This window comes from Hippoglossus hippoglossus, chromosome 13 (genome assembly GCF_009819705.1).
Source record: "Hippoglossus hippoglossus isolate fHipHip1 chromosome 13, fHipHip1.pri, whole genome shotgun sequence".
Lineage (NCBI taxonomy): Eukaryota > Metazoa > Chordata > Actinopteri > Pleuronectiformes > Pleuronectidae > Hippoglossus > Hippoglossus hippoglossus.
The window spans coordinates 21,151,780-21,175,457 of record NC_047163.1 but is presented as its reverse complement, the minus strand read 5'-3'; the positions used below and the strand labels follow the sequence as shown (position 1 = coordinate 21,175,457).

The window sequence follows — 23,678 nt, the reverse complement described above, 5'->3', positions numbered from 1 at the left end:
TACTGTGACTACATCAGTGACCAGTAATCTCAGCATCATGCTTATCATGCTTTTAACCACACGTTTCCATCAGGTTCTCACAACTCATCCATGGTGGATTTCAGTTGTATTTACAACCCCGGTTCTAACACGCCAACCTGGCGTAACATTGGTTGGTTTTAGCACCTACAGGCGGTGATTCCTAATGTTGACGTCTACATCCTGTGTGGGTTCTCACTCAGGTGTTCCGCTCCAAGCTGGACAGTGATCCAGGCCTTTCTCTCCATCAGCCCAAGTCTGGCTCCGCATCCCCCCTGCAGCACGGAGCAGCGACGCTGGGACGCAACACCAGCTCCAGGGTACACTTCAACCTCAAACCTTCTTTGGGAATGTCGAGCTCACTTCTGCAGTCTAGATGAATATTTAAACACAATTTGTAAACCCGGGGTTTGACATTACATTCTGATATTCTTGTCCTCTCCCTCTGACCCAGCAGAGCCCCCTGCTGGTGGCCAACAGCACCGGCAGTCTGCCCAGGAACCTGGCTGCGACGCTGCAGGAAATAGAGATCAAGAGACAGCTCGCTCTGCAGCAGAAAGGTGAGTGACCTTCCCTGCACCTGAGTTTCACTCAACAAACATCAACACGTCTTAGCACTGAAAAATCCATGAAGCAGGTTGTATCATAATAGTTCAATAATCAGGACCATATATCTATCTGAACATAACACAGGCATCCAACATTTTTTTAACTCATTAATGGCAAAAGATTTGTTACAAACAATGAAATCATGGTTTATTTATCCATGATAAATCAGTCAGTGACATATAATGACACAGTTATTAATAGATGAAATAAATATGTGCTTTTCTCTGTCAACTCTCGTCATCTCGGGAACCAACCCCCTCCAAGGGATTGCAAGATAAATGTGAGGTGTCGTAAGACAACAGGATAGTAAAGCGAAGATAAAAGAAACCATTTGCAGCACAGGGTTTTTTTTGTTGGTCTTTAATCTATTTTTTTTTTTTTTCTCTTTCTTCAGGCCTGTAATAAAAAATAAAAATACCCTATTCCTTTTGTAGTCAGTTGGTACCAGTATGTAAAGTATGCATGTGCAATAGATGATATTAAGGGGTTACAAGCACAAAAGGTCGTGACGAAGGTTAAACATAGGTTAAAGTTGTTCACTTTTCCTGAGAGATCAGTTTACTTACACTGTGGCTTTAAGTGTTTGACACAGAAAAGAAGACAGAGAAAACAAATGACAGCAGCATCTGTGGACTGAGGAGCAGACATGAATGATAAATCTGTCTGAGAACAGAGTAAAACATCAGTCAGATATTCAGCTGTAGTTGGCGCCTTCAGCAGTGCACACTCAAATTCTCATTAACTTGTTAGTGGTTATTGTGAAGTGTTGCCATGCCCTCTTTCATTGAGCTCTTGTATGTATGTGAGCGACATTAGAGAACAGTGTTGCTGTTTGACTAAATGGATCAATGCAAAGCAGCTGTCTGGTGCTTAAGCTCAGCTGGCTGCCACCCACGGGTGCTGCGTTTGGAAATGGGAGCTGGTCACACTCGTCTGCAGTTCAGGGGTTTCCTTACGTCTCTGTCTTTGTCTGTGAATTTGTCTCTTCCTGTGCTGTTGCACCACAGAGCCCCAGACCTCCAGACAGAACACCGTAGAGGAAAGCTCAGCAGGTAGCTGGATCACAGTGTCCAGGAGTCGATGAGTTCTCATGTTTTCTTCATTTTGTTCAGCGGGACTCTGCATCTCTTTTCTCTCTTTTTTTCATCTGCTGTCTCTTCATACGTCACATGCCGTGTCTGAAATTAACTGTTTTTCTGCCATGAAATAATCTCATGTTCACCCTTGAATCCCTGAAAAAGTGGTAAAATCACTTCTGCTTTCTGACATGCACTAAACTCCAGATAATCTCCTGCCATTCTCAGGAGGGGCAGAATGTGAGAACCCAAATGTGAGAGTTCAGACATTATCGCAAGGTCAAGCTCCCATGATTCACTGCAAGCGACAGATGCAAAAAATGAAAGTAATGAAAATAAAACAAATATCCCAGGTTAAAAAAGCTGTGACATAAACGTCAAAGACACACACAACAAAGATGTCAAAATAGCTTTTGTTGTGGAGGCCAGTTGTTGGTGTCTTTGTGCTGTAAACAAAAACACATTATGTCTGCAGAGGAATGAATACGTTACATCCTGCCTCTGCCTTCTTTACCAGCCCTCACCTGCCAACAGGCTCCGAAGACTTCTGTGTTGTTGTGAACGCGTCTGAGCGGAGAGAATCTCCTGCAGCATTGCTCATATGTGAAAAGTCTGGACCCAATTTTACAGACATCCTCCGGAGGTTGTGTCTGAAAACAGCTTTGCAGAGTTTAAATTCATCATTCAGATAAACTCAAACAGCGGAGCACAGAGCAGCACAACAGGCAGCCAATCAGAAGCACTTAAACTTCAATACAGATAAAAAATAAAGACTGTGTAATAACCATAAAAGTTTCGTCCATGTGTAAAACCAGTCTGGCAGGTTTGATTTCTCTATCAAAGGTGATGTTTACCCGAACTTAACACTTGGTGACTGTTAATTTCAGACCCTGTCTTCACCTCCCCCTCCCCCTCCTCCATCTCTAGTGTGTCATTAACTCTTCTCCCCCAAAAGATTTCTTTTCATCTTTTTTTCTTTTATCTGTAACATCGAACGCTCTTTCTCGTTCCATCAATCTTCTATGAACGTTCCTGCTCGTGGAGAATAAATCTTGCATGTTCGGTGTTCAGTGCGCTGCTCCTCCTCTGGAGTGCACCGACCTTGGCGCCTCTTTCCAGATGTACCTGCCCGGCATCAGGTGCTCACAGCAGCATGGGTGTGAAACGTGACAAGTGAGATAGAAACTTGTGCTTTACATTTGCTCCAACTTTGTGGTGATTTTGTCCGGGTTTTCACAGTTATCTTCGAGCCTGTGATTCTGAGAGAGCACATACTTGTATGTGTGGTGCATGGTTTATGGTCTTGTAGTCTGTGGGCTGGTGCTGGTTGTTAATTTTGTGCGTCTTCAGTTTTATATGCTTGGGACGACCTCCTCCACAGCGACTTGTTGGTTTCTGGCCTCTGCCACACAGGCCTCTGCCGGCGTGTTGATGGTTTTGCTCGCAGGGTCTCGGTTCAGTCATTGAACCTGATCAGATCCAAATCCACTGATCTGCTCCTTCCCTCCCTCCAGGTCATCAGGTGATCGAGGAGCAGCGCCGGCGCCTGGCCGAGCTCAAGCAGCGAGCGGCGGTGGAGGCTCAGTGCCAGTGGGAGGCGCTCCATGGCTCTCAGCCCCACCTCATGTCCGCGTCCTCCTCGTCGCCCTCTTACTCCCCCGTCATGACCTACAGCCCCACGCTGAGCCACAGCTCTGTGGGACTCCCACCTCTGGTTCACCACTCCATCCTGCACCACCATCCCTCGTCAGCCGGAGAGCAGCCCTACGACACCCTGAGCCTGGAGAGCTCGGACAGCATGGACACCAGCATATCCACGGGGAACAACTCAGCCTGCTCGCCAGATAACATGTCCAGGTACGATTGAGGAAGAGACACACGAGTCATGGCCAAGATCAAGGCTTTATATTGATCACTTATCAGTCAAGTCATTGTAACCCTCTGATGACATGAACCAGAATTAATATGACTGATTACATAGGTATCACAGAAGTAGTCAGTTCTACTCAGACTGTATAACAGAATAAAGAGTGAAAATAAAAATGATAATTTCCATTGAATATCTGACAAAATAATGGCTGTATGATTTGCTATTACTTAGAGCGTCTTCCCTAGCCCCTAACCTAAACCTCATTCTAATCCTAACCCTAAAACCAAGTCTTAACCCTGAAACAGCTCATTAAAAGTGTGTCAGAAAGTGACGACCGGCCAAAATGTCCTCACTCTATAGGTTGTAGGCTTAATGGTCCTCACAAAGATATCTGTACAAGTACACGCACACACACACAGCAAGCCGTCACACTCCCAGATTGCTCTGCACCACTTAAAGTCTTCATCCACAGATCGGTTAATTTGGAGACCATCTGTCCATGTGACTGTGACTCTAAGCTGTGTTCTGTATCACAAGTGTTCACCACAGCAGGCTCCCAGCACCACACACTGTTCATATCTCCTTTATAGCTCTCACGAGTGCAATTCCAAAAGCTATTAGTGCTACTTTTATTTTTTGGGGATACATTTTATGGGATTTGTTTTGTAATGAAGAACGCACGGTAAAGACAGTAGGGAGGAAAGGGTGAAGAAAACGCAAAGTTTAAGAGCCAAGTTTTGGCCAAGACACAGTTTCATAGCATTATATCAGTAACTTATTTGCTATGATTTCAAATAAATTGTAACAACGCTTCATTAAAATATCTAAACACAACTCCACCTGCAATGTTATGTATATATAAATATATTCCCAATTTTATTGGGAACAAGGTAACAGGACATTTCCTTTTGGTCGCCTTTTATTTAAGTTATATCCACTTTACCTGTGGCTTTGCTTGTCTCTGCTGTAACTTCAGGGGCTAACAACATTTCCTTCTGCTGTTGGTATTGTCATGGATCATGATTATTTATTGTCGTTTGTTACGTAACGTGCCTATTTTATTGTTTTTATTGAAAGCCTGCCTGCTGACAAAGTTACACATTGTAGGTTTAACAAAAGAGAAACATTTTTACCCTCCCTATTCACTTTGGTTATTTTACATGTTAAAATCTTTCCGTCTGTGAAATAAATAATAGCTTCATGTCTGTGTTATTCACAAAGTTGCATCATATAATGTGCACACTTACTTGGAGCTGTTAGGAAAAACTACATATTTACGATTCTTAGGTAGAGAAGCTGTTATTACTGTGTTACAGTGAGAAAATACACGAGACGTTTGTTGTGCTGGCGAGCGGAGACGGACTGAAGATGTCTATATTTCATCATATTTTCACTCGCAGATCCTCACAGCACAATAACATCAATTTTTAAATACATTTACCTGCTTGAAGCTCTCATCCAGTGCAGCTCCGCAAACTCTCTGGAAACTAAAGCAGGATCAAACTGGTCGAAAACAAACTGACACGTCTTTCTCAGATCTGGTCCAATCAGTGTCAGCCGCCTCTGATGCACAGCGTTCGGCCAAGTTTGAGTGGACCCATGTTGTACTATTGAACAAGGTTGCACTGGATTTAGTGAGCTTCATATTTAAAGGTCTAATGGACATATTTGGTTAAATTTCCTTCAGTAAAGTCTGTATTCATTATAGTCATGAATTACCATCGTCATTAGGCCTTGCTCTTGTTCTGTGGGAGTGTAAAGAATTTTTTTTACATGTCTGGCGAAAGTACTGAAGAACTATAATTTATCTGTGAAGAAATTCACAAATATCTACGTCTACAAAATTACCCTGTGGATAAAGATATTGTTTGAACCCTTTGAATAAGATATTATGACATTTAAAACCTTAGAATAGGTGTGAATGCATGAATGAACGTTTTTGTTGTTGTTGTGTTTGTTACCAGTGTTGGAGGAGTGGACTCCCTGAAGATAGAGGAGATGGAGAAAATGCTGAAGGAGGCGCACCTGGAGAAAGCCAGACTTATTGAATCGCGGGTAAGACAACTTCAAGTCTGCGTGTTGCTGCATCAGACTGTGATTATCCTGAATCTATTCACAGTGACTGATGAGAGCTCTTACAGCGTTCCTGTCAATAGTTTTCTTTTCGATATAAAGGACCTGACAGCAGCTCAGTCCTTTCATTCATTTTTATCGGCCTCCTTGTTTCAAACCTCTTTGTGCTTTGATGAGGAAGTTTAGTGTGAAGTAAAAAGGCCAATAATGATGGTCCAATCAATTTTCTGCTCTGAATCATTTTCTCTCACATTTCCCTTTACTCTGCTGAACATCCATCCATCTTCACACTCCTTTTTACAAGTTATACTGTATTGATTGAGTCAGTTGAGGTGATTTAAACCTGTATGCCACTGCTCGGAGTCCGACTGGTCTGGTTTGAGACTAAGTAAACATCACACTTTTTCCATATCATAAACATTCTTTGACACCAAAATTAGCACGCAGGTTTTTTTAAACACAGGGCTGCTAAAAAAGGTGATGAAGTCCTTTTCCGTTACCAGTAGAGGAGTTTGCCTCTGTTTTTTTTTTCCTCCCCTGGAGCGTCATGTTTAACGTCACAAACACACTGAAAACTGAGCGCTCTCACTGTGTTGTTAAATGAGCGTGTTCAATCAGATTTCACATTTCCATGACTGCAGAGTCATTTGACCCTGGAGTGAATGGCGATTGAATCCATTTCCATTGCAGACGAAACCCAGAGTGGATGTTAGTGGGGTATGCTATAGGCATATTATGCATGTTTAAAAGGTTTAGAACCTTATTTAATTATCACAAAGCTAATTAACACCTGAAACTCCTATTTATACTGTAGGAAGTCAATGTCTGAGGACCAGGAGGCTGCTCAGAAAGTGGACAGCAATGTGCTGGATGTTTTTTTTGTTTTTTAAATGAATGCATGAATGTGAGGCTGAGTTCTGGCTAGAAAAGTCTGCCCTGCTAATGCCTTTCAAAGATCAAAAACTTTGATTTAACCAAAGCACTCTCCTCTAGGAGCGAGAGAGCCTGGTTCGCCGTCAGATGCTGGAGGAGGAGAGGAGGAGGAGGGAGGATGCGGAGAAAAGGCTGCAGGATGAAACTTTCCACCGGCAGCAGCTTGTGGAGAAGGAGGTCAAGATGAGGGCCAAGAACTTCTCTCAGGTCAGTGAAATGAGACTTAATTCAGTCTGCACGGTAGAAAGGTGTGAAATCACTTCAGCTCTCTGCTGAAAACATGACAGGGCTTCACAGATGTGGGCACCTGTAGGTAAATATCCATTTTTTCAGACTGGTAAATGGCATGATCATGGCAATGATATGTGCCAGTATTCAACATGATTACAATTCCAATTTTTTGGGTATGCCAAATTTAAAGAAAAAACTACTGCAAAACAACCCTGGGACCACTGAAGGACACTAAACCTCTGCAGGAAAGAAAGGAATTTTATTTCACTTGTAACCAATCTTTGTCATATCCAACCTATTAGATTGTACTGGCTACAATATGAACCAATACAGCCCCATCTCATTATGACAGTGCACCCACCTTTTTGTACTAGTTGTTTATTCTCCTTTATTTGTGTCTGATTGATCCCAGGCCCGTCCTATGACGCGCTACCTGCCCATCAGGAAGGAGGAGTTCGACCTGCGCTCTCACGTGGAGTCGTCGGGCCACAGCGTGGACACCTGCTACCACGTCATCCTCACTGAGAAGATGTGCAAGGGCTACCTGGTCAAGATGGGGGGCAAGATAAAGTCCTGGAAGAAACGCTGGTTCGTCTTCGACCGCCTCAAAAGGACCCTCTCCTACTATGTTGGTGAGAAGAGTGAAGACACGAGATTCATGTTCTGATTTGGTTTTATTGCTCTGAGCCACGTGCTCAGCTCTGTGAGGTTTCGGCTGCAGAGTGGTCTCATCCTCTTCAGACACAACATCTGGCTCTTGAAGCAGTCGGAATTATTTGAGATAATTTGAGTGAGGGACTCTGGTGATTTGGTCCTTTTGACATATGGTTCACTTAGGCATCAGTATCAAAAAAATATTTTTTACTGGTCAGGAATTAGTTTTGTCTGCCGCAAAAAAATATATAACGTAAACTTGCAAAAACTATGGCAGGTCAAAGTGGATTCACTCTCTATTCACCATCAGGCTAGAGACGTACAGCATCACCTTGTAATATATATAATGCAGTATACACAGTATATAATGTGATATAATGCTGTTCAACATAACAAGTAATTCATTGTATTTTATTATGGTTAAAGGTAAAGGAAGTATTCCGATGCTTTACTAGCTAACAATTCTACAACATAACAATAGTTGATAAATGTCTGAATTGAAAAGGTCTGTTAAGTAAAATGTATTTCAGGTATTAAAGGTGAAAGTACTTGCATATTTTATCATTTGTATGTTACCCTTTAATTTCTACTCAAATCATAGAAAGAGGGGAAAGAAAAGCAACAACAACGTAGGTGCACACAAATAAACAATTCGATTTTACAACAGAATTTGACAAAATAAAAGCATTAAAAACAACTTTGGATGAGAACAATCAGAGGAATCAACATTATCAAATTGTAAAGAAGAGTAAAAAAAATAATTTTGCAAAGTTAGAATGCTGAATAGTTTAACAGTTATGTGACGTTTCAGTTAAAATAACTAGAACCAAAATAAAAATACAGTTGCTACAGGAAGTTGGAAGGTTTAAGATCAAATTTCAGAAATGACCAAAGGGTAGAAGTGTTTGTTCCACGAGTCAGGTGAACTATAAGAAAAGGGCAGATTTCCAAGTTCAGAAGGAACTCGTGTGACGGGAGGTAAAAGCCAGTTGGTTGAGTGGATGTGATAATTGAGGCCATCTGATTGTTGGAGTAGTATGTCAAATCTGAAATGCAGTGCAGTTACAAAAGTACGATAATTAAGTGAAAAAAATTAACTTATATATACAAGTACCTCAAATGCACTGAAGTACTTCTTTTCAGTACAAATGACGATTGCAAAGTGTCCCTGCTCATTCATTCAACTAAATTAAATTTTATTTGTATAGCACCACGTACATTATCTCAAGGCAATTTACATAGGTCCTTCAAATTATTTTTTTAATCATATGTTCCTGTAGGTTTGCTGTTGAAGGGTTGTCTTGCGTTACAGCAGTCCACATCACACTCAGTCAGAACATGATATAACATCTATATGGAAATGTTACATGTCACAGATGGAAGATGGTTCTAAGGTTTAACATGTAAAGAGGCAGAAATCTGCTGCCACGCAGGAGTGACGGTGAGAACATGCGTCCTCCGCACCTTGAGCAGGTGTCGTATGTAGCGCGCACGCTCGTGTAATTGATCTCGGCTCTGTGAGCTCTGGGACACTTGTTTGCTGTCGGGTCTTTGAAGTCCTCAGAAGGTTCCGCTTAAAGCTTCTTAAAGCGTTACGGTGTTGAAAGTGAGCCAGGGCGCGGAGGTGTTCTGAGATTGCTTTGGCAGTAGTTAACATGCGCACAGTGCAGCGCTCTCTGAGGACGCTGATTGAGATGCATCGCTTACCCTTGTCTCTTGACCTTGAACAGTTGAGTTAGCGGGGAGTGACGAGCATTCGTCATGAGCGCCGCTAATTCCCGTTAATCACAGTAACAAGCGGATTTTTTTGTGATTTGGATGCAGTGGAATTCAAATGAGATGCAAATGCAGGGTTATTTGAATGCTAAAGAGGTCATTAGCAGATAATAGCTGCGTGTTAAGAGGAAAGTGTTATTCCTCGAAATGAAGCGCTGCATTTCTACCTACTACTCTTAAGTTGGCTTGTGGAGTGTTTGTGCCTGGAGGTAGAGAGGGGTGTTGAGTTCCCTAACGGTTCCTTACTGCAGTTCTGCAGTGGCTGATGAAACAAACTGCAATGATGTACCAGAGTAGCGTAAGAATGCAGTCAAGTCTGAAAACACAATGAGAGCACCATTGGTTTAAAAACAGCCAAAAGTGCTGTGCTTGTCTTTTTCCATCCATCATCATGAACCATAGATTGGTCATGATCAAAGTATGATTTCTGTTTTTTTTTTAATGACCGTATCGTGGGTTCTCACTGTCGCTGTTTCAGGTGACTCAGAAGTGATGTGCTCTGTCTTTTCCCGCCAAGACACGTCTGTTGTCGTTTTCAATCCATTTTTGTCCAAACCCCTGTTTTTTCTTCTTCCCCACAGATAAACATGAGACCAAACTGAAGGGTGTGATCTACTTCCAGGCAATAGAAGAGGTCTATTACGATCACCTCCGCAGTGCCACAAAGGTAGGATTTCCATCAAAAAGACCATTTTCTCTGTTATTTCACAGTTTTCTCTTATTATTTTCATTCAACATGTTTTTTTGCTCCTGTGGTTTGCTTCTTTTCTCTCTGTTTGTGCTTTTGCTTTGGTTGGCCGTTGTCACAGAGGGGATTTTTCAACTTGAATATGACCAGTGTATGTATCCTGCGTTCTGCCGTGTTACCCTCTTGTGTTACCCACAGTCTATGGTGTAACCCCCCTGAACCCTGTGTGTACAAACCATTTGTGGTCATTAGAGAAAGGGAGGCGACGACGCATGGTGACCAGAAACAAAAGAAAAAGAAATGAGCAGAAAGTGCACTGGTTTGAATCATTTGTGTTTGTGACTTGCGTTGCTAATCCTGTTTGATCCCTCTGTCTGTCAGTGATCCCAATGTGACCCAGTGGAGTGGTTTCAAAAACAGCAGCTTTCTTATTCATATTATTTTACTGTAACAGAGGAAAACATCCTCACTAAGTTTTTAAGAACAGTTCATTTTTGTATGAAACAGACTCATGTAGGGAAGAACAATACTTCTGTACAGTCTGACACATCTTGACATTTGTGTGTGTGTGTGTGTGTTCCGCTCTGGAACTTTGATTTTACTTGTCACTTGCAGTGTCATATTACAAAGACAAAAACACCAAACATAACAGCTTAATAGAGGAAACACTTTTTTTATACATTAAAAAATATATTTGTCAGAAATCATACAGCTCCTTATAAATGTATTTATTATTTATTAATAATTTATAAATTCTCAAACGTGTTTCACATTGTTATAAATGGGTTATTGAGTGTAGACTGATGGACAAAATGCGAAGGGGAGTTCCATTATTTTTCAACCTGGGTCCTATGTTTGTAAATGTTGGTGTGTAAATAAATGGTTCTCGTAAAAAATCAGCAGGCAGCTGCAATGCAGTGGCTACAATGTACCTGATGGAGAAGCTACGACAGTTCATGAAATGTCCATTGTTATTCTGGCTCTTGGAGCCATGTAGTACTGAAAAAAGCACATTTAGTGAACCGTCGCAGTTGCCACATAAGATCACATTTTTTGCCACTGCCAGCCTTTCATGGCGGCCGACGGAACCGATCAACTGGACCAATTTTAAAAGTAAAAATACCCGAATTTCCCTTTCATTTATCTCTTTAGAATTACCTCCACAACACAATAAAGCAAAAAGTAAGGGGTCTGAATAGTTTTGTAAAAAGAATCTGTGGGTTTTGGGAGTGCAGCAGTGGTCTCATCTTGTTTTTCTTTTTCTCCTCCTTCAGAGCCCCAACACCTCGCTGACCTTCTGCGTGAAGACCCACGACCGGCTCTACTACATGGTGGCCCCCTCAGCAGAGGCCATGAGGATCTGGATGGATGTTATCGTCACAGGAGCCGAGGGATACACACAGTTCATGAACTAAGAGACACGTGGCACAGTGGTCAGAGTACAGGTGATGAGCAAATAGTTTCGGCAGGGACAGACTCTACAGGCCCTCCCTGTTTCAAGTCCACAGCAGACACAGCGCCTTGTTTGTTAGTCATTTTTAATCTCACAGTTTGATTTTACCATGTAGATGTTCACCTCAACATTTTCTATGTCGTTGTTTGGATCTAAAAAGGGAGCCCTTGAAGGACACACACACTTACACACACTATTGTATATAAACCAAAATGTAAAACTGTCAGAGACTTTTCAAAAGCCTTTCTATATTGCCAAATGGAGATCTTGTATTTACCGTTTGTTGAACCTTTTGTATTATTTGTTTCGTTTTACTCTTCTTTTTTTTTACTTTTTGAGAAAATTGCCAAATCACATAATGCCAATGTTTTGTTTGTTCCATCACGACTATGCTGAGTTTAGACAGAGTTTGAAAGAATCGTCATGGGGTGGAAGCGTTTTTAAAATTATATTTGAAAGAGTTGTATTCAAAATGTTGTACAAATCTATAAATTATGAAAGAAAATCAGTCAGTCAGCTGGAGATGATCTACGAGTCCAGCGACACAGTAAAGCACTGCTTCCTCCATGTGCACAGCGGCCACTTCACCTCAGTGCTGCTCCTATAGATTGACACGAAATCAAGTTCAGCTATAATGAAGGTATCCGGAGATTCACCCAATTTATTTTATTTCACATACAACAAAATAATTGGAGCCGTTTTGTTCGACTTGGACCCACTACAGCTCAGGAGTTCATGCTCTGGTTTTTCCAATATGGAGTTTGACAGAAGCCTAAAGGATAAATGGTGCACTCATTTGCTTTCTAGAGGCACAAGATGATTAGCTTAGCGTAGGATAAAGACTGGCTCTAAAACAAACCAATTAGCCTTATTTTGAAACATTTGAATATTTGGACAGAGACAGACTAAGCTTTTCCACCTTTTCCTTTTTTGTTTCTGAGCTAAAGCTAATCGCCCGTTTGCAAAAGCACCATATTTAGCCTACACTCACACACAAGGGTTATTAATATCTTATTCTAAAGAAAGAAAATGAGCATGTTATCCAAAACGTGAAACTACTGTGAGACATGCTTCAATTGGAGCTAGAATATTCTCTAGATTTTCCATTGTTCGTAAAATCTAAATAATTGAAATAATTTTGTTAAAAAAAAGTGGTCAATCACGAGCCGGAGGAATCAGCCGAGGTCGACTCCCCAAAAACCCCAACAACTGTATATTGGTTAAACCATAGCTGCCACATTCTTGGTGTCCTTGTGAATATGTTGAACAGGAATATCCCATTGTGTCTGTATGACGCCATCATGTCACCACCTCCAGGTGCAAACTGCATGTCCACGTGTGCACACAAACACACTAATAGAAGCTTGACTGTTTTCCAAGTAGCCTTTCACCAAACTGATGCGACCACACAGCCGGGAAGCTGCCATTATCACTGCCAGCCTAAAGCAACAACCCCTAGAGGGCGCTACAGAGACCACGCTCACGACCAACAATACGGACTAATGCAATTCAGAGCTGTGCCTTGACTACGTGTTGTTACGGATGTGTCTGAGTCCAGCACAGCCTCACTGGAAGGATACAATCATTTGAATGCATCAAAATGCATTTCTGAGCTGTAATGCCGTGTGGACAGATACGCATGAGGTTAACTTCTTTAAAATGGGAACGCCTCCCTGTAGCATTATTACAGGGAGATATATCAGAGGCGCTGATCACATTGGGGATCAGCATTCATTTTAAACCCTGAATACACAAAATGTGTTTGTAAATGAGCATTTCCCCAGTTTAAGTTATCATAATCACTTACCAGCTAGGAGGAGTCCTGATCAGTCTGAATAACCCTGATGAAATCGGTCATGTTATCAACTTCAGTCTGCTGCAAACTGGTGGTTTGAAGGATGTGGGCATTTACCAGTAAAGCAGGATCTGATGAACGGCGATACTGAGCTGCATTATTCAAAGTGTAGTATATTGTTCTTTTGACCCAAACCAAAGACTAAAAGTCTGATATCTCTTGTTCCTGCGACTAAACCAGCTGGAACGTGGATTGTGGAAAAGAACCATAAACCTAAAAAAATATTCCTAATATTTTTTACTTTCATTATTGCAGAGTTAACTCATGACGTACTTTGCCTACTTTTTGTTTGCAAAAGACTGCCGACTGTATTATTCACATAATCTACAGGACATTATTTCAAGTAAAAAAACTATACTCGTCTTATTTACCTTAAAAACAACAAATGATCTACTTTAATTTGCTGCTGCATTATTAAATACCATCATCAGAGAATAACTCCAGCAAACTCTGCAAAATGTCACTTCCCGTTTTGAATCCCCACTGTGAGCGGAGGCCTGCGTACACGAGGACGGATAAAGAAGCCTTGCATCTTCAGCTTTAACAGACTGTACCCGACGGAGCCTGCCCGGCGCCACCGTCGTCACGTTGGGAATCGGTTTGTGGTGGGACAGATCCCGGACGCTGTCTTCTGCTGTGTCGAAGCAGAGGACAGACCTGACGCTGTGATTTATGGAGCATGTGGAACCTTTGTTGTGTTTCATGTGTCGGTACAGTGATGATAATTTATGATTGTGGTGCCTGAGGTAGTGACATGTTTACTTCTAGAACATGAAGTAGAAGACCTTAATATATTCTGTCCCCCTTGCCTTTTTAACATGTTCAAACCAAACTATTCAACACTGGCACGGCTGTTAAATCATGTCTGTTGATAGTAGATGGTATATACATTACTGTTATATATGTTGAAAAGAAAGGAATCTAAATATACTGTAGAGGATGCCTGAATCATAAAAACATGATCTTACTATTGAAATGAACAGTATTGTATAAAAACATGTACAATTTTTACTTATTTTTGTCATTTTAGAAATTTTATTGTCAGTCAGTTACATTTTAAATTGTATGGTAGTGATGTATCAATCTACCTTCTTTTTTTTTTTATTACTGCTACAGCAGAACACAGAATTACTCACTTAGCACTCATGTGACTGTACTTTTTTTTCTAGAAAGTAGTTCCTGTTTCATACACACATACACACTACTCGGACCATACTGTGTTCTTGGTACCCTGTAAGTCTCATGCGTCACTTTCAGGTATGAATAATATGGATTTTGTCAAATCTATTAAAAACTGAGCTGTTACAGAGTGTTGTCTGCTTTTCTTGAATTCAGTGGGTTATAGTAAAGGTTCCAGTGTTGAGAGAGAAGCAGTGACTACTGAGTGGACAAGCCAATACCAGGAAGTAGAACAAAAAGGAAAAGCAAAAAAGTTTAAATGTTTTCCTAAAATTACACAAAAAGTTGCATTCACTCATTGAAAAAGCTAAAAATGTTTAAAAGGAGAAAGAGAAAAATAAACATCTAGAGGTTTCTTTCTCTAACACAGTGTTCCTCTGACAGACAGAGGTCCTGTCAGGACGCAGCAGAGTTCCAGGTGGATGTTTTACAGCTGGTTGATGCTGTCACCTGCAGAGAAAACTGTGTTATTCACATTTAAACTACACACGTGTTATATCTGCTAGCAAAGTCAGTATTATAAGAAAAACACTGCAGACGTTTCCTTGTTTGACCTGGGACCCGTACTGTGTAGCAGGATTTGGGGTTATTGAGGTTCAACTGAGTTTCAGACTTCGTCCTTCCATGTGTTCAATATTTCACATGAGGTCACAGTGACCTTTGACCACCTGAAATAATCAAATATATTTATTCTGTATTGCTGATACATAACGTGATTTGTTCAAAATGGATTGTGGGCATTTAAGAGGGCGTCTATGTTCTTCATCAGTAGTCTGAGGTCGAAGATGGAGCCTCGTGCTCAAAACATCACTGGCAAATAAATTCTTTGATGGGACCTTTCAGTTTGTGGATTTTCTTCGTTCATGAGATATCAGGTTCACAGGACCAAAAATAGGAGGTAGAACAAGTAAATGATAAGCTCGCTGTGAGACATTCAATCTACTTTCTGCACTTACTCTCTGCACAGGGGGATGTGTAGTCAGTAACTGCCTCATCACCTGCAAATGCAAAGAAAACCAATCATTAAAACGGAGTGTGATAGTGAGTGACGTGAAAGAGCAAATTGAGAAGCCTGCAAACAGTCCAGTGACAAAAAGACAAAAGGAATACAAACACCTCAGGATGAAAATATCAGAGCCACACGCTCTGACACTGACGAAGTTGTCAAGAGACGACTTAAGTGTCGATGTGCTGTAAACAAAACACGTGATCTCCGCAGCAGAATTAAAAAATGCGTCATCATGCCTCTGCACTACCCCTCTCCTGAATGCTGCGGAGGATTTGTTGCTGTGTTGGACTGAGTGGAGAATCTAAACTAAACCTCTGGAGAAAGTCTGGAGCCGACTCTCCGGAGTTCCTCCACAGGACATGTCTGAAAATGGCTTTATAGTGAAGGAAACTGATCCATCAGATACATGAGGAACGAAGAGAAAATTATGTTGAAGAGGTTCTTACTTGTCTGGTAGTAATCATAGACTTTGACCACAGCTGGCTTCAGGTTCCTCACAGGAATATCCTCCTCCAGAGTCACACTGTGTATCTTTGTATCGTCCTTCTTCAGCTGCACACACACACACAAACACACACTCACAAATCAGGCTGCTGATGAAATTAAATTTTACTATTTACCTTCTAACTCAAATATGGAGATATACAATGATAATGTACCAGTTCACTAATACTACAGAACAGACCTCTCTCATAACACAGAAACACAGACAGAAACGCACACACACACACACACACACACACACACACACACACACACACACACACACACACACACACACACACACACACACACACACACACACACACACACACACACACACACACACACACACACACACACACACACACACACAGCTTCGTACCCCATCTAGGTAGATGTTGATGTATCCTTCCTCCACGTCCACACGTTTCACTGAGCGGTCGCTCTTCAGCTGCAGCAGCACAGAGACTTTGATGAGTTTCTCACATAGAAACACACTCAGCGAATCATCTTAACATGATCAACAACACAACACCAACACAAAGAGTATGTGTCCCTAACGGCTCAGTGTGTAAACTGCTGCCTCTGTTGAATGACTGACCAGATTCAGGGAGCTCTTATCCAGGATGTAGCCAGACAACAGTTTGATGTTGATGATCACCATGTTGGTTTCCTCTCTCCTGCCCTGGTACCTGCAAACACACACACACACACACACACACACACACACACATTAACACTAACTGCTCAATATAATCTAGCTTTTCTTGTTCTTCTAGCTCTATGCTTCAGCACATAAAATTTGAAATAAAAAAAATGAATACTACATGAAAGTAATCATTTATTAATTTGAGCAGGTCTACATCTAGATAATAATAACTATAACTAAAAACCCCTTTAAAGTGCTGATATTGGACATGTTTTCTGGGTTTGTTGTGTCGTCTCAGCACGTGCTCAAGGACAAAAGATCTCACATGTGGGTCACAGTTGACTGAGGTGGAGTTGTTTGTCATGAGAAAGAGGCTCAAAAATCTAAAACCAAAATAAATAGTTGGATACATTCTTTAAAAAAAAAAAAAAAACTGAAAATAAGAAGTTTGCAGAAGACTAAATTGCAGATTAACCAATGAGATCTGATTAGTTTAAAAAAACAAACAAACATGAAACCTGCAACCTGCAACAAATAATCATTACACACACACACACACACACACACACACACACACACCTACCTGACATGCACAAAGAGGATGAGCTGGGGTCTGCTGGCATTACACTTGGCCATGGTGCTACTAGAGATGTTGAAGGCGGAGAAGTCCGGGGGAGGGGGGATGTTGTAATGCATGGAGATCTGTGCAGAGACAGAATGTCACAAACATCCGTGCACACTCAACATACCACAGTGAACACACCGAAGACAACCTTTACTAGAGTTGCTCTTTTACAATTATTGTATTTTATACTCCATTGCATTTATTAGATAGCTTTAGATCCTTTAAAATTAAGATTTTAAACAATAGATAGTATGAGAGGCTGATAAAACACATTGTGAAAGACTAAACCAGTGGTTTCCAACATTCTTCACTTCTCAAAAATAAATGTAGTTTTTTTTTCAAATGAGTTGTTCAATGATCCATTATCTCTCCACAATTCAAGGAGAGAAACAAGCTCTCACAATATATCTAATGTGCCTGTATATGAAACAGTTTATGTATTTTACTGTAGCTTCACTTGCTGCTTGCACATCTGCTTCGGTATAAATTATCTAATGATGTCATAGAGCTTAATAAAATAAAATAATAACCGGTCCAACAACTACTTTTACTTTAAAACTAACTACAGTCAACTAGACTACGTCTGACGGTGTCAGGTGTAGTTCAATTTGAATATTTCAGACCTGAAACCTCAGCAAAAATGGTACAAAAACGTTTCGAGATTAAATGTGCCCCTGAAAATGTTTATCATGTGACCAGCAGGCAATTCTCTGCTGAGACGCATTCACAACAACAACAACAACAACAACACAGAAAAGCAAAGCAAGACGTTCCTCGTCCCACATGCGTCACCCACGCAGCCAGTGTGACCGGACATATTCACTGCTGGTCGATGTTCAGTTGCCAAGTGACTCAGCGGTGAAAGTTGCGGTCGACAAATAATTCTGGGCTAAACAAAAAATGCCCAAGACAGGCGACGGCCCTGCATAGCAGAAGAGGAGGGACAACCAGAAACGTATTGTGGCTACTTCAGCCATCCTGTTTGGTCCGGACAGACAGAGGCTCCTGTAGCAGAAGTGATGACATGCACTAAAGGTCCAGAGTCGCTGCAGGACTCAGCCTCGTTAGTGGTACGAGCTCTACCACCCAATCATTTTCCTTTTTCATTTCTCCTTCACCATTAACTTCTGTACCTGTGCCAGCACACAGCTCTGTCCCTGGGCTTTGACTGTGTACTCTCCAGGGATCTCATCCAGCTTCTCCTCCTGGAGCAGCAGCCTGTTGCTCTGATTCACCGTGAACTCTTTGCTCAGGCCTCCTAATGATGTCACTTTCACTGCCGTGCTGCCCTCCTGGCTGTAGGTGGCAGCTCCGTACATAGAAAGTGCCTGAAGGGCCACCACCGTGTCCTGAGGAAGAAGGGTAAACGTGTTGTTAGAGTCAATTAAGGGTCAAGAGTTTCCCATAAACCACCGGTGTTGCGTGTCGTCTGTCATACCTGCGTGGAAGAGAAGCCGCCATATGGGTTCTGCTTCTGAGCGAGCCAGCGGACAATGCTAGAGGAGTAGTCCAACCCGAAGTCAGGCATGCTGGGACCTGAGAGCAGAGCCAGCAGCACGTAGGAGGTCATCTCCACCTCCAGAGAGTCCAGGCCTTTCTCTGAGGCCCCGGCTCTGACCCAGTGACGGGCGCTCCCTGTCAGTCACCACAGAAGAATCATCCGTTAGCAGGTTCATGTGTTCATGTAGGTCTACTGCCCACAGATGTTCTCTCAACTCTATAGTGGATTACAGAGATTCTCTTAATATCTCAGTTTTACAAAAGGACTAGAAAAATCATGGTAGTGTTGATTTGTTACAAATTTCCACAGATAATATAAAATAATTAATTAAATAATGGGACGTCCTGTGTCAGCGCATTCAACTCTCACTTTCACTTTCCAAATAAACATATTTTACACATCAACTGACATTTCAACTGCTTTCATTCATTCATTCATCTTTAAAGCTAGGGTTGGTAATCCTGGAAAAACTAGTAAGAGCAGCCTAAACTACACAACCGATAAACCCCTCCCCCTCGCAACAACAACAAATAAGATAAAACGTGTTTCAGAAGCAAATGATCAAAGCTACCTTGAAAAAATCCAAAGCTTCCACTGTTGCACTTTTTATAACCTTTGCTTTCAGGGTTACATTCATCTAACCTCTGTTTACAAGACAGTTTATCATCAACACTTCAACTGCCAACTCAACTCCTTTCAGTTCAATAGCCATTGATACTTAAATTGTCACTTCAGCTTCATTCCATGCATATATTTATCTATCATTCTAAATTACTTCAATATGTGTACATTTGACTGCCACTTCAACTAGAGCGCCAACCGTTTTCAGGATTTCTTTTATTTACTTCATATGTTTTGTGTTAAATCTGTAGAGACAAAAACATGTGTCAGTGTTCATGCTGCTCAATGGAGGCAGGAAATTAATTTGTGTGAAAAACAGCTGAAAAAGAAGAAGAAGTGCACGTGCTGCTGGTGGTTACTCTGCGTTACCCTCTGTGCTGGACTTCTGGTGCAGGTATGTGATGAGTTTGCTCCTCATGTCCTGGTCTCCAGCCAGAGAGAAGGTGTATGACAGCAGGGCTGTGGTGTACAGGTTGTCCATCTGACCGGCCACTGCTCCCTTCAGACAGCTCAGACACTTCTGCATGATGGGATCCTGTCAAAGAGCCAGCAGAGACAAAGATGAGGCCGTGCACAGGAGCATGTGTTATAACAGAGAGAATGAACAAACCAGTTTCTCTGAAGGCTTCCGGAAACTGGACTTGCTGGAGTTGAACATAAAGCAACTTTTGTCGTAATTAATGAAGACATCATAAAACAGATGTCAGGTAGTTTCTGAATATTTACATGCTCCTTAATTTAACTTCCTGTCTACAAATATATCATCAAAATGATGCATTCTAAAAATAACTCATTAAATGAACATAAATATTGGCTCCCGGCACAGGCAGTTTTAGAAATCTACTTTTTGAAGATGATTTTAAATATTTCATCAGACAGATTTCAAATGAGTTCAACCCATGAACACCCACAGCTCCAGCAGCGAGAGGTCAACCGAGCCTGAACATGGAAAGCTGAGACGGATGAGACTCACCGTGGTGCTGGCATTCAGCTCCAGCATGGCGGCGGTGATGTAAGCCGTCAGGGACACGTCATCGCTCACTCCTCCCTTGTGGAAACACAGGAAGCGTCAGTTCCCTAACTTAGCAACCTGGCTTTTCTTTTCACTGAACTGAAAAACGTCAACACTGTTTCTCTCAATAATGACAGAACGAAGGAACATGCAAACTGTTACTGTTATTGTTATATTTTTGTTACATTTTAGTGCTGTGTGATATTTTTGTTATTGGTTTGTTTTAACTTCATATAACATTAGTGACATTGTCATATAGCGTTCTTCGAGAACACAAACTAACAAAGAGTTTCAGAATCTCAACAAAATGTAAAACTGGAATGGCTCTCAGGAGAACGCAGCACCTCCACCAAGGCCCAACAGTCCCAGTAAAGTCCATCAAGCTGCAGCACATTTCACACACTCATAGATACAAGTTCCCTAAATGATACAGATTCTTTTAATTAAGATTCATGAAACATTTCCTGAGAAAACAATGAAAATGTAAAAAAAAACGTCCCATCTCACAATGTTAAAGAAAGTGAAGAGAAAATCCTGTATTCGCCCCCTGATCAGGGTCTGCACTACATTCTAATCTGATTTTTTCTGACCCAATCCGACTTTCGTGGTCTTACGTCGAGCAGTTTTTGCATAATCTTGCTCACATACAAACAAACGCACGGAGGTAAATAAGTGTCATAAAAATTAGTAATTTCTAGGTTGACAGTTTCAGAGTAAAAGCCTAACACAGTGCTACAGACAGAGAACATTATGAGGTGAATGCTAACTTATAAGGTAACTAAAGGCTAGCCTCAGCTAACACTAAATAATACACTATTCAAATGATCATTGAAATTTCTTTAATTAAAAACTGTCCCTCTTTTACTGCAGTTCTCCCCACATTAGAAATATTTATGAACAATGTCAATATATAACAATATTTTGCGATGCCCTGGTGGCCTGTGGGATAAAGACTGATGTCTTTATCCCACAGGCCACCAGGGCATCGCTCCCCCCCCTGTTCTTAGCATCAGACATTAGTTTTGTTGAGGTGACATCATTGAATATAAACTCAACAGAAACCTGTGCAATAAACACGATGATGAAACACTCGTCCTTCTACTCGTCAAACATTTGAAGTTGTCACCAGCATCTTTATTGCCACTGAGCCAAATTTATCAGAAAAGACTTGGATGTCATTTTGAAGTTCTTATCTTGTGTGTAGCAGCAGAGCAGATAAGCTCGTATCTTATTGGACACCATGTCTTGGTACAAGAGATGGTTCACTCATTAAAAAAAAGATTTCTGATGTAATTAGGAAACAAGGAGAAGTAGTGCAACTAGCATTTGCTTTAGACTGGCCTGCTCATCACAGTTGTAAACCGTTTTAACTCTTACACATAATAATAATCCTCAGTACGCGGCTGACAAAAAGATTTTCATACATAACAAATAAAAGACAGGTACCTGGCTTCCCCTAGCAAAACCCCAGTGGATTTCTCAGACACACTTGTCAGAGCTTTTTGGCTACAAATAAATTGTTTGGGATATTTCCTTCTCTCTCTCTCTCTGTGCGTGTGTGCGTGCGTGCTGCCCTGCAGGCCCGGGGCAATCTCCAGTCTCTGCATACATTTACAGCTCCATGAGACTCTTCTCTATTCCAACGAATCCTCACACTGAGCTACTCGTGTGATTTTTATTTTACAGGACAAATTCACCAGTGCAGGAATATGAAACCATGTTAAAAAGCATATGATATATCTCAGCTCATTACCTTCATGCCGTTGTGGAAGAGCTTTCCGACGGATCGGATGCATCCATCAGGTTGCTGGTGTGTTGCCAGCCACCTCCTGGCTTCAATAATGTGTTTGGGATCCACAAAAATGTATGGTCTCGCCCCCCCGAAGGACTTCATCACAAAAGAGGTCAGCCTGGAAGGTCAAACGCACATAAACACACACAATTTTTTTTTAAAAAGTAAATCGTTCACATTGTTGTTTGGCCTGAGATGCGTCTACAACACATTTCCTCTGAGCAGACAGAGAAGCTCCTGGGATATTTTAATATCCACAGCCTTTATGTTTGGGTAATGTTTTCAAAAACTACTCTTGAGTCAGGCTTCTGAAGGATCCCAGTTATAGACGTACTACACACAATGAATGGTACAATGATAAATCATTCAAATATTTCAAACTGCAATTGTTTTTTGGCCACTTGGGGGCAGTACAACAGGCTGTTAACACAATATTGAAATATCATCGTCACATTCTGTCCTCTTGCGGGATCCAGTCTCGTATTTAATCTCCTTTCAGCTCTGGTTTGGTCTCAAGCAAGAAAAATAATACGTCTGGGTCAACGCTAACTTCGTCTGTCTGCTGTTTGATATCGAGCAGGTAGTTTACAGTGGGTTCAAAACAGCTGGATAAAATAACTACTAGAGCAAATTTAAGGTAAATTCTATTAACTAGTGCAGTGCCTGTTCTAAACATGCTTGTTTCAGTCTATGTGCAGAGGGAAGTTAGAACAAATTGAGTTCATCCTACCTGGTTTATCTGCAAGGAAGATTTTATAGTCAATGTTTATCATAAAATTAAACTGAATTTGCTTGATTATTGTTCACATTTGCTGTTGATGTATAAGTTTGAATGATTTCTGAGCTGCAGTTATTTTTTCATACATTACATGTCAGCTATTTCAGAGGTCTGTTAAACAATCAACAAAATCTTCAGACCCAAGTTCACACATTTTCTAAATCAAAGCTCTGTAATTCAGCTCAATATTAAGCATTGCAGCAACAAAACGAACATTGTGCTTTTACTTTGTAGACAACTTGCTGAAGAGGAAGTGATTCTATGGATGTTGCTGAAATAAAAATAATCTAATTAAAATTGTCTGGGGGGGGGCTGTTGCCGACCAGTGTTGTAGTTTATAAGAGGATGTAGAGGAAAACATGTTGAACTCTGTCCACACACTGAGGGCACACTGCGTCTGAGGGACTGGTTAGTGTTGTTATAGCTGTCAGAGGGTGGTGTCAGCTACAGTGAAAAATGGACCAAATGTTCTGCATTAACATTGTTGTATGATAAGCAAAAAAACCATTATTCATGTCTTTGGCAGAAAAGGCTTCAGAGGAAGAAGACTTACTGTTTGCAATCTGTGTTTTTTCTTTTAATTTCTCAATTCCTTTTTATTATTTGTTCTTATTTTGTATAAAACTAAAACTATGAGAGTTTTTTTTAGTTTTTTTTTTTTTATATGGCTTAATGCCTGTTATTTCAAATTGTATTAATATTGAACATATTGCTTGTCCAAATCGCACCAAACTCAGCACCTAACATCCTCTGGCCATTAACAATACACAAGTGTGAAGCCGAAAAGACGAAC

General features: G+C 41.1%; 2 protein-coding genes across 12 annotated transcripts in view; one reads left to right on the top strand and one right to left on the bottom strand.

Annotated features, from left to right (window-relative positions):
* phldb1b (pleckstrin homology-like domain, family B, member 1b) overlaps positions 1-12,493 on the top strand; it is a 113,604-nt gene extending 101,111 nt beyond the window's left edge. For 5 of the 9 annotated variants that reach the window (XM_034603973.1, XM_034603972.1, XM_034603970.1 and 2 more), the window contains 9 exons: positions 222-338; positions 473-578; positions 3,218-3,560; positions 5,538-5,628; positions 6,640-6,786; positions 7,223-7,442; positions 9,822-9,907; positions 10,050-10,079; positions 11,203-12,493. In XM_034603973.1, the coding sequence (XP_034459864.1) occupies positions 222-338; positions 473-578; positions 3,218-3,560; positions 5,538-5,628; positions 6,640-6,786; positions 7,223-7,442; positions 9,822-9,907; positions 10,050-10,079; positions 11,203-11,343 (1,281 nt within the window). In that variant the 3' untranslated portion in view covers positions 11,344-12,493. The remainder of the gene's footprint in view (positions 1-221; positions 339-472; positions 579-3,217; positions 3,561-5,537; positions 5,629-6,639; positions 6,787-7,222; positions 7,443-9,821; positions 9,908-10,049; positions 10,080-11,202) is intronic. The other 4 variants (XM_034603966.1, XM_034603969.1, XM_034603974.1 and 1 more) reach the window with 3 other exon arrangements.
* Positions 12,494-14,248: 1,755 nt separating this feature from the next.
* LOC117772655 (alpha-2-macroglobulin) overlaps positions 14,249-23,678 on the bottom strand; it is a 32,371-nt gene continuing 22,941 nt past the window's right edge. The window contains exons 26-36 of one of the 3 annotated variants that reach the window (XM_034603976.1): positions 22,069-22,225; positions 20,277-20,351; positions 19,673-19,838; positions 18,620-18,816; positions 18,315-18,530; positions 17,140-17,258; positions 16,509-16,599; positions 16,290-16,358; positions 15,871-15,976; positions 15,372-15,413; positions 14,249-14,865 (exon numbers count right to left, since the gene is read on the bottom strand). In XM_034603976.1, coding sequence (XP_034459867.1) covers positions 14,843-14,865; positions 15,372-15,413; positions 15,871-15,976; positions 16,290-16,358; positions 16,509-16,599; positions 17,140-17,258; positions 18,315-18,530; positions 18,620-18,816; positions 19,673-19,838; positions 20,277-20,351; positions 22,069-22,225 — 1,261 coding nt within the window. In that variant the 3' untranslated portion in view covers positions 14,249-14,842. Of the gene's footprint in view, positions 14,866-15,371; positions 15,414-15,870; positions 15,977-16,032; positions 16,133-16,266; positions 16,359-16,508; positions 16,600-17,139; positions 17,259-18,314; positions 18,531-18,619; positions 18,817-19,672; positions 19,839-20,276; positions 20,352-22,068; positions 22,226-23,678 lie in introns of those variants that run through there. The other 2 variants (XM_034603977.1, XM_034603978.1) reach the window with 2 other exon arrangements.